Source organism: Glycine max, chromosome 18 (genome assembly GCF_000004515.6).
Source record: "Glycine max cultivar Williams 82 chromosome 18, Glycine_max_v4.0, whole genome shotgun sequence".
In the NCBI taxonomy this organism is placed as follows: domain Eukaryota; kingdom Viridiplantae; phylum Streptophyta; class Magnoliopsida; order Fabales; family Fabaceae; genus Glycine; species Glycine max.
Genome location: NC_038254.2, coordinates 19,954,582 through 19,964,799, shown reverse-complemented (window position 1 = coordinate 19,964,799; position 10,218 = coordinate 19,954,582). Strand labels below are relative to the sequence as shown.

At 32.7% G+C, this 10,218-nt stretch overlaps 1 protein-coding gene across 4 annotated transcripts; it reads left to right on the top strand.

Annotated features, from left to right (window-relative positions):
* Positions 1-3,561: 3,561 nt before the first annotated feature.
* LOC100784861 (potassium transporter 6) lies at positions 3,562-9,922 on the top strand. Of its 4 annotated transcripts, none has more exons than XM_041012343.1 (9): positions 3,562-3,697; positions 4,014-4,161; positions 4,281-4,773; positions 4,862-4,915; positions 6,561-6,821; positions 6,904-6,956; positions 7,902-8,025; positions 8,123-8,377; positions 8,755-9,922. In XM_041012343.1, the coding sequence occupies exons 2-9, from the start codon at positions 4,123-4,125 to the stop codon at positions 9,816-9,818; spliced, it is 2,343 nt and encodes a 780-aa protein (XP_040868277.1). In that variant the 5' UTR covers positions 3,562-3,697; positions 4,014-4,122; the 3' UTR covers positions 9,819-9,922. The 4 variants fall into 4 exon arrangements, with proteins under 4 accessions (XP_040868277.1, XP_040868275.1, XP_040868276.1 ...); XM_041012341.1 differs by having other exon boundaries at positions 3,586-3,697; positions 4,014-4,170; XM_041012342.1 differs by lacking the exon at positions 3,562-3,697 and having other exon boundaries at positions 3,840-4,161.
* Positions 9,923-10,218: the final 296 nt, after the last annotated feature.

The following is a 10,218-nucleotide window of genomic DNA, read 5'->3' as shown; positions in this document are numbered from 1 at the left end:
TGATTGTTTTCAATTCTTGAGGATTGAGGCTTTAGCATTGCGAGCCAAATGCGAAAGCACTTGTGTTCTCAGGGCTAGACGCAGAAGTAGTATCATCCAGTGACTAGTACTTTTCCTATCGTCCAAAACCCTTTTGTTCATGTTTTTCTGCTTGTATCTCATAGAGATAAAATAATCTATAACTTAAGCATGAAAGATTAGTACACAAATTTTATACTTTGTTAACATCAAAACCTTAAGGATATAATTGTTTGGTACAGTCCAATGTGACTTGGACGCAACTAGACTCAACAATTAACTATGATAATTAATCAAAAAATAAAGATTACATACTTGAATTCTACTTCAATCACTCAACAACTGTGAAGTTTAGCTCATTTGGATCATGAATGATCCAAATAGAACCTCAAAAGAGCAATAATGGAGGAAGAGAGTGAAAGAAAAGAGAGAAAAGAAAGAGAGTTCGAGATTCTATTTCTCAAAATTCACAAATGAACCAAAAGTCTTTACAAATGATATTACAAGCTCTTTAAATAGTGCTTAGATTACTTTAAATTTGTTTGCCTTAGAGAATTTTCATTGTAGCGAAGGCATAATTCGCTACAACAAAATTACACTTATGAACTAAGAACTCTGCACTTAATCTTGATGCCTCTGGATCTTATTCGTTGGGGCAAGTTCCTATTAACTCCAAGGTCTTCAGCTTTGTAGAATTGTTGTGGCAAGGATCAGCTTTGTTGTAGAGAAAACACATTTGATTTGGCAAGATCATTTATACAATTCTTCAATATTTGATGATAAAAACATGCTCTTATAACATCCAAATTTACACAAAAACATCAAAAACTATATTTTTAAGTTTCTACAACTAGTTTATACAATTTATTAGCAAAAACTATAATTATGAACACAATTTCTATAAAAAAAAATAAAATAATTGCTCACGTAAAGCAATTATCACATATACATAGGCAAAAATTTGTTTCTATCATGTCTTCCAAATATGTTTAATAATTTTTCTCGAATATAAATTTAATAAATCTAACCGTTAAATTCTATAATATCATTTTAATGGTCACGTACGTTATTTTTCAATTAAATAAATTAAATATTAATAAATATGCAATCTTATAGTTAGTATTTACTTATAGATTAAAAAGTATATATAATTAATAGATTAAAAATAATTTTAAATATGTAAAAAGTAATTATATATTTAATTCACTCAAAAAATATTTAATTTAACGGTTAAATTTATTAAAAAAAAGTTTAATATCTCTAAAGGGAATTGTGTATATGTATGAATAAATAAATGAATGAATAAAGGAGACCAACTCCATTGGTGATAAGTGGTAAAACGGCTTTTTTCATATTGGGCTGAAGATTGCAGTTGCAAGAGTTCGTATACTTTTCAATATTTTACAATTTAATTTTCAGGAAAATTGATTGACAATCAATGAAGTATGGAGAGTCAGATTTTGAAGGTACAATTTTGAGTGGTCCGACTAAACCAACTAATAGTCCACTTCCCTGTTGAATCCATGCCTGTTGGTTGGTCCGATCTAATTTTTATAAACACTATTGAACAACTTTATTCTCTTTTTCTAATACCAACTAGCAATTTACCAAATTTTTTCACATTATATTTTTAATTATGATCATCATTTTTTTACTGGAATTATGATCATCATAAAATAATAATAAATTAATTGTTAACTAATAAAATACATTAACTATGTCATATTACTTATTTATTTAAATTTTTGAATATATTACTAATTAATTATAATAAGTTTAATTAAAATACACTGAGATATAGTTTATTTTTACAGTTAATTATAAAATTATAAAATATTATATAGACTTATATATGTTTGTTTTACAGAATTTATATATGTTTTTCTAGTCGAGTAAAATCATTATTGATGATAAATTCTTTTCTTTATTAAATATTTTGTGTACGTTTTTTTGGTGAGCATTTTATGTAGTTTTATACTCAAAATTTAAATTTAAAATTAATGGTTAAAATGGAACATCTTCATATCACTCCACGTGCTTGATACTTGTAAAATATCATATACAACAAAAATTATTAACTTTTATAATAATTATTTTAAGGGTAATTAAGTTTTTATTCTTTTAAATTTTTCAGATTCCAGTTTTTAGTTCTTCAATTTTTTTTTTGACAATTTTTAGTCTTTCATTAATTTATTATCAATATTTTTAGCCCCTTTAAATTTTTTTTGCCCATTTTTAGACCTTTGTTTATTTTTATTATTCAAAATTAGCTCCTATTTTGTCCATTTTTAGTCTATTATTTATTTTATATTTGGGACTAATTTTCAACAATAAAAACAAATAAGGGATTAAAAGTGGTGGAAAAATTTAGAGGGACTAAAAGTGATGACAAAAAAATAATGAAAAACCAAAAAAGTTGTCAAAAAAAAAATTGAAAAACTAAAAATTGGAAGCTAAAAAATTGGAGAGATTAAAAGCTTAATCAACCCTTATTTTAAAATACAAATTTATGATCACTTTTAATTAACAAACAATATACACTGGCAGAATATGAAATTAAACAGAACTCGTTAATAATTTCATACACTTGATTAATTACTTATTAAATAATTATTGTTAGCAATATAAAAAAAATAAGGAATTTGTGCAACACTAATTTTCCAGGCCCAAATGAAAGGCTAAAGCTGCACAAGCAAGGCAGCAAAAGCTCCCACCAGGCACCAACTTCGCCACATAAGTTCAAAATTTTCTTTCTCTTTCTCTCTGTCTGTCTTGTTGCCCTGTCTATAGTTTGGTTTGAATATATCACTTTCTCCCACCAAAGGTTCCAGTACTCTCTCTTTACAAGAAAAAAAAAACCCCAAAATATAATATTCATAATGTCTCCCGTACAAATGAATGAATAGTTTTTAGAACATTTATCTCAATTTAAGTTATATTTGTTGCTATTTTCAAAAAATATTATTAAAATAGTTATTTGAATTACTTTAATAAATTTTACAGCTAAATTAATTAAAACCATTTTTATTACAGTACTTAGTAATAAAAATATATTTAAGATATTAATTTAATGACAATTAAATTTGAAACTTTTCTTGGTCAAACTAGGAGACAAAAACTTCAAAGAAATAATGTGAGTAAATTAATGAATTTCATTGATGGAATGTGTGGATAGATTGATATGGAAATATTTAAGCTTAACTAATGAGTTTGAGTTCTATAGTCTATTATGGGCCTTTTTTTATTATGATCCTAGCTACTCAACTTGAACATAATTGCAGATAGAAAATACATGTGTTCTAAAAAAATCAAAAGCATTACACTGTATAATTTTGTCAAATACTGTTAGACGTGAGAAATGTGTGCCATGCAAATATACAGCTAGCATCATTGTTTTTTTCTTCGCATATTTATTTCTATTTATGTCTCACATGATTCCAAGTTTCAGCCTCTAATTATCATTTGTGACTTTGATCCCTACTAAGGCCTACTTGTCGCCATTGATGGCTATTAAACTGCTGCATAGGATTGCTCCTCAGCTGAGATAGTAACTTGTTTTCATTCTCATAATAAAATAAGGATATGGCTAGCGAGTGTTCTTATGTCATTAGTTAAGAAACTAAAATAAGAAAATATTTATTATGTAAAACAGGTGAGCGTAGAAAAAATTATGAATGAGGTAATTTTTCACCTTTCAATAAAAATATTTCTACTTTATGTTTTTTAACCGGTGTCCTAAGTATTTTTCTTAAAATAATCAGCACGATGCTTCGTGTGTATCTTCCTAATTCTTGAAACACATGCACTACCGGGACCTCCTTGAATCCTTGAATGTGTTTAAAAACTCTATTATGGATCTGGAAAGTTGAATAAAGTAATATAAAATATAGAGACAGCTTTATTTTATTTTTAAGAATTGTTCTGTCACGGTGTCACACTTATGAACATATATTAATTCCTTTATATGTCGTTGTGTTCTATTTCCTATGTGTTAGCTCCAAACTGGGGAGAGAGCTTTTGCAGCAAAAGGGTCTTGTTCAAAGCTTTTGGTTTTCAGTTTGAAAGCATAAAAATGATTCTTTTAGATTTCTAATAGCACATGTCATGGATCTGGACCGTGGGATTGTTCAGAACTCTGATAAGGTGAATTGGGTATGCTAAAAAATGTGCAATATTTTTCTTTTAGTATTTTTCTTTTTTGTTATTGTTGTTGTTGATTTGAACCGTGTTAGTCTTGAACCAGATTTTTTTTTTTTTTGTAGAGGAAAGAATCATGGAAAACGGTGTTAACTCTGGCATATCAGAGTCTTGGAGTAGTGTATGGAGAGATTAGCACTTCACCACTCTACGTGTACAGGAACACATTTGCTGAAGACATTGGTCACTCAGAGACCAATGAAGAGATTTATGGTGTTTTGTCTTTGGTATTCTGGACTCTCACATTGGTGCCTTTGGTGAAGTATGTGTTCATAGTGCTGAAAGCTGATGACAATGGTGAAGGTGGCACGTTCGCACTGTATTCTTTGCTGTGTCGCCATGCCAAGGTTGGCTTGTTGCCTAATTGCCAATTGGCCGATGAGGAGCTCTCGGAGTACAAAAAGCACAGCTGTGGCATGGCACCGGAGAGAAGCCTTGCCTTCAGGCTCAAGTCCTTGTTGGAGAGGCACAAGGTCTTGCAGAGGATTTTGCTGGTTCTGGCTTTGTTAGGGACTTGCATGGTGATTGGTGTTGGAGTCCTTAAACCTACTATTTCTGGTGATTATGAAAAGTTTTTTTTGTCTTGATTTGAAATATGTACTTTTGGTGTCTGTTAGTTACACTGTGTTGTTTGAATTGAATGCAGTTTTCTCAGCAGTGTCTGGCCTTGAGCTTTCAATGTCCAAGGAGCATCACAGATGTAAGTTCCTCATCATGACTTTCTATGTTTGGTCATGGCATGTTTTTGCTCGTTTAGGACTTGGAGATGGGTCATCATTGCTTAATTTTCTTGCTAAGTGGTCAAAAGGAGATTTATTTTTATTTGAATTTATTTTCCATTGCAATTATTTATTAGTGATTTTATCTCCTTGGTGTGTATGTTCTCATTTTCTCTCCTTTCTAGTGTTTCTTAGTTCTCAAGTTTGGAAGGTTTGTAATGAAAGTTATAAAAGGATATGCCCGTGCTCTTTCAGGAAGACCTTTATTTGTACCTTGAAATTAAAATCAGATAGGTTATCACATAAAAGGACCTCATTAATCTGGCCTGCATGCTTGTATTGTACCCTTTTACAATGCATTTAGCATGCAAGTTAACAACGAGTTTGATAATTGGGTGGATCATGAAATAATGATTGTCACTTATAAGTAATATATTCATGGTGACTTTGTGAATTTTGATACTGGTATGGATCATTTCTGACATAGCCTGAGATGTAGCTTTTTTGATGTTGCAATAATGAAGACCCTTAATGCAAATGATAGTTTTCTTCTAGACTTTGACTAGTGAAATTTTTATGGTGTCAGAAGAAAAAGAAGTGAATCATTGTCCATAGGTTGTTCCAGTTTAAGGCAAAAGCTTATTAGATTGGGTTTTCCTTACTGGCAATCCTCCAATAGTTCTTATTAGAACTTGGTGAGTTTAGTTTTATTTAAACTAAATTTTTCAGAGGTAGGTAGGAGGGAGAGGGAGAACTGCTTTGATTTTTTGTGATTAATTTCAGACATTCATTGAAACTTAAATTATGTGGAAAAAGAAATTCTCGTATTGACAAAGATCTATAGGGTCCTTCACCTTTTCTGCACTATCACTCTAATACTGTTAGAATATCAAGCTATATTGGTACTAAATTCAGGAATAATTTCAGTTGATGTGAGAGTTGGAGAGATTGATTGTCTGATATTGTTGTAGATATGGCTAGATTTAAGCATATACACCTACACGGCTCTTTTCTAATGATTTGTTGATTCAGCATCTATGTATTTTATCTGCCAAAGGAAATTGCTTTTGTCACATTGCTATTGCTTCCTAGCTTGGGAATTAGGACTACCACAAGGTCAAAGTGGACTCGCATGTCCATCACAAATTTTATTCTGTTTGAAAATCGGTTTGTGTGTAAAGATCTTGTGGAAAAGGATAAGTTCATAAGAGAAAGTTGCTACCCACCATAAGAATAAAACAAATTAAGAAATAAAAAGTTGCTACCCACCATAAGCCTTTGAAATACCACTTAGAGCTATGGATTAACTGGCATGGGGTTGTTCAAGCTTAAATAAATGGTTTCGAGTTTGACTCCTAAGAGCCATAGATATGCAACTACGTTAAATACTCGAAAGGACAGTTTTATTACCCTTAGTGATCCTACTACCCAGCTTGAGCAGGATTGCATCCATTAGAAGATACATGTAATCTTAAACCAAAAAAATTAAGCTTGTGAAATGTGAATTGACTTGATTTATGTTTGCTTACTGTTTATCTAGTTGTGCTTTTTCTTTGCATATAGAATTTTGATATCACTCTTCTATATGGAACATGACTCACTAATAGCACTTGTAAAACTTGACAGATGTAGAAGTTCCAGGTGCCTGCATCATATTGATAGGCTTGTTTGCCCTTCAACGTTATGGCACAGACAAGGTTGGCTTCTTGTTTGCCCCCATAGTTTGCATATGGCTCTTCTGCATCAGTGCCATTGGTATATATAATATCTTTTACTGGAACCCTCATGTGTACCAAGCACTCTCTCCATATTATGTTTTTCAATTTTTAAAGAAGACTAGAAGAGGAGGTTGGATGGCCCTTTGTGGAATTTTGTTGTGCATAACAGGTTCATTTCTTTACTTGGTGATTGATAAAATCAAATTTTATGCCAATTTTCCTGTTTTCTAATGCTTCTTCCAATTTTACAGGATCAGAAGCCATGTTTGCTGGTCTTGGGCACTTTTCCCAGCTATCAATCAAGGTATGCTTTTTTAAACATGGTTTTTGTTGATATAAGGTAGGTGGTTGATCTACCTTACTATAGAAACAGTAGTATACCATGAATTGATTTAAAGCTTGACATGTTGAAATTTAACTCCAATTGGATCACTCCGAAAATTGTAGCTTGTCTTAACTGTTGTTTTGACATGATATATGAATGGTAGCAACTGTGTCACCCCCATTCCTTAACTTTGAGAGATACATGATCTATGTACAGTGTTTATTTGGTGTCTCTTCTAGCTTCTTTTTCTATGCAGTTGAATTGATCAACTTCAATATTCTCATAGGTCATCAGGGCAATATTAGAAGCATACTCTGTACATGCTATTTACTTATTTCTATTAAATTTGTGTAATATAGCCAGAAATTAATTGCTGGACTTCAGCCATATTTTACCTATACTCTAGACCCATTATTTTAGCTCCTACTCTTTTAAATTAACTTTGGCTATCTAATATTTTGCTTTCTAATGTTTTCTGAGTATTTCAAACTTTTGTGCATTGACATAACTAATTTTATAGGCATTAGATGTTGGTGAATTTTTGTGAATGTCTTTTTAGCTAAGAATCTAGGTCTAGAGGTTAAGCAAAATCTACTGGTTTGTCCTTGTTCTCTAGTCTGCATCATTTTTCTTCTTGTCCCTGTCTTACTTTTCTACTTTATTCCTCAAATACTTCCTGCATTTATTTTGCTGGTTCCGCCTGAACTTTATTCCATTCCCCACATTCAATTTCAAAACTCTCTAATGATAGTTTTTTAATATGTCTCATTACTTGTTATTTGTCAATAATTTGATGGCTTCTAGTTCTGGGAAAAAGAAAACACTATTCAACACTAGTATTTTGATTTGTCTAGTTCTTTAATTTAATAGATTTTGGAGATACATATTTTGTATTTTGTATGATAAATGTTCAAATTTCTGTAGATTGCTTTCACCTCTTTGGTCTATCCATCTTTAATCCTCGCGTATATGGGGCAAGCTGCTTATTTTTCTAGACATCATGATGTTGAGCAAGAGTACCACTTTGGCTTTTATGTATCTGTACCAGGTAGGTAATATAATTTGATCTTTCTGAGAAAGGGTAGATGAAAAACTTATGGAGAAATTCTCCAATAATTGAAAGATTTGACTGTTTTGTCTTTCAGAGAAGTTGAGATGGCCTGTTCTTGTGATAGCCATACTTGCTGCGGTTGTGGGAAGCCAATCCATCATCACTGGAACTTTCTCAATCATCAGGCAATGCTCTGCATTAAGTTGCTTTCCTAGAGTTAAAGTGGTTCACACTTCATCCAAAATCCATGGACAAGTATATATCCCTGAGATCAACTGGTTGTTGATGCTCTTGTGTTTGGCTGTAACTATTGGTTTTAGAGACACAAAGCTTATGGGTAATGCATCAGGTAAGATCACTATTACTTCAAATATTGAAGCAATACTTAATCAAGAGGATGGCATTTTCCCTGAAGAGAAGTGTTGGCCACACATTTTGTTACATGCTTCTTTTAACAGACTCTCTGTAATTGGAAATTACAAAAACAACCATAAGACTCACTAAATAATTAAAAAGTGAGACCCACAAAATTTTGCAATTTTTAATAAATTTTAGTCAATAATAGAAAGTCTGTTAGAGATTATGTTGTTGACATTTCTCGTTTTTGAAATATGTAATTAGTATCTCTTTATAATTGTTTGAGTTGGATCTCAACTAGGGAGAGAGTAGCATAGTGGTCTTAACTAGCATATACTTCTTTATGACATAGTGCACTGTGCACAACAGGTTTGGCAGTAGTCTCAGTGATGCTGGTCACCTCATGTTTGATGTCACTGGTTATTGTAATCTGCTGGCACAAGAATGTTATGCTTGCAATTGGGTTTGTTCTCTTCTTTGGCACCATTGAGGCCCTCTTCTTCTCAGCTTCTGTGATCAAGTTCTTCGAAGGAGCGTGGGTGCCGGTTGCTTTGGCATTTGTGTTTCTGTCAGTCATGTGTGTGTGGCACTATGGCACTCTCAAGAAGTATGAATTTGATGTCCAAAACAAGGTTTCACTTAGCTGGTTACTCAGCCTTGGCCCTACCTTAGGCTTTGCAAGAGTACGCGGGATTGGCCTTGTGCACACTGAGCTAGTGTCTGGAATCCCTGCCATTTTCTCCCACTTTGTGACCAACCTACCAGCATTCCACCAAATCCTTGTCTTCCTATGCATCAAACATGTGCCAGTTCCACATGTTAGGCCTGAGGAAAGGTTCCTAGTTGGTCGTGTCGGTCCAAGAGACTTCAGAGTTTACAGGTGCATAGTGAGGTATGGATACCATGATGTCCACAAAGATGATGATGAGTTTGAGAAAGACCTTGTGTGCAGCATAGCGAAGTTCATTCAAGCAGGAAGTGGTGGTGGATGCAATAACTCGTCAAATGATGAGCCTGAAAAGGGTGGTGGCAAAATGACAGTTGTTGGAACCTGTTCTAGTACTAGCCACCACCCCATTTTGGTTAGTGAGAATGCTCATGAGATTAATCATGTGGACAAAGCTGAGACATCATCTGAGTCACACAAGGTGGTCAAACCAAAGAAAAAGGTTAGGTTTATTGTGCCTGAGAGTCCAAAGATTGACACTGGTGCAATGGAGGAGTTGAAAGAATTAATGCAAGCCAGGGAAGTTGGGGTGGCCTACATTATAGGACAGTCCTACATGAGAGCCAAACCAGGGTCCAGCATGTTGAAGAAGTTGGCCATTAATTTAGGGTATGAATTCTTAAGAAAGAATAGTAGAGAGCCCTCCTATGAACTTAGTGCTCCCCATGCATCCTCTTTGGAGGTTGGGATGATGTACCAAGTTTAATTTTGGTTAAACAAATGATATAGAGTATGTAATCATCATGTACATGTTATCATCTTGTATGCATAGTCAAAGAGCCATCACCACTTACCAAGTGGTGGTACAAAGGTAGTGTACAAATCTTGTCTTTGCTCGTCTTCGGTATACTAGATCACTTGCACATGGCTTCTTTATTTTCATCATGAACATTAGGAACAAAAATAAATCAGGCAGTGAGTGAGATAGGAGATTAAAACTTGGCTCATATCAAACCTATATATACTAAATAAGTCACACTAAGATTTTTTTAAAATTATTTAATTAAAAAGTCAAACTTTAGACTATTAGAATCGGTTATGGCATAATAGGTTAACGTATTTAATTTATTAATAATAAAGCAGATCAATAATTAGTATAATAATTA

What these genes read in the sequence shown, in the direction of transcription:
- LOC100784861 (XM_041012341.1), top strand. Translation starts at nt 4,123, where the DNA reads ATGGATCTGGACCGTGGGATTGTTCAGAACTCTGATAAGGTGAATTGG. An exon ending in TTTCCCAGCTATCAATCAAG is followed by an intron (nt 6,957 to 7,901) that starts GTATGCTTTTTT and finishes AAATTTCTGTAG; the next exon opens with ATTGCTTTCACCTCTTTGGT. An exon ending in CTTTTATGTATCTGTACCAG is followed by an intron (nt 8,026 to 8,122) that starts GTAGGTAATATA and finishes TTTGTCTTTCAG; the next exon opens with AGAAGTTGAGATGGCCTGTT.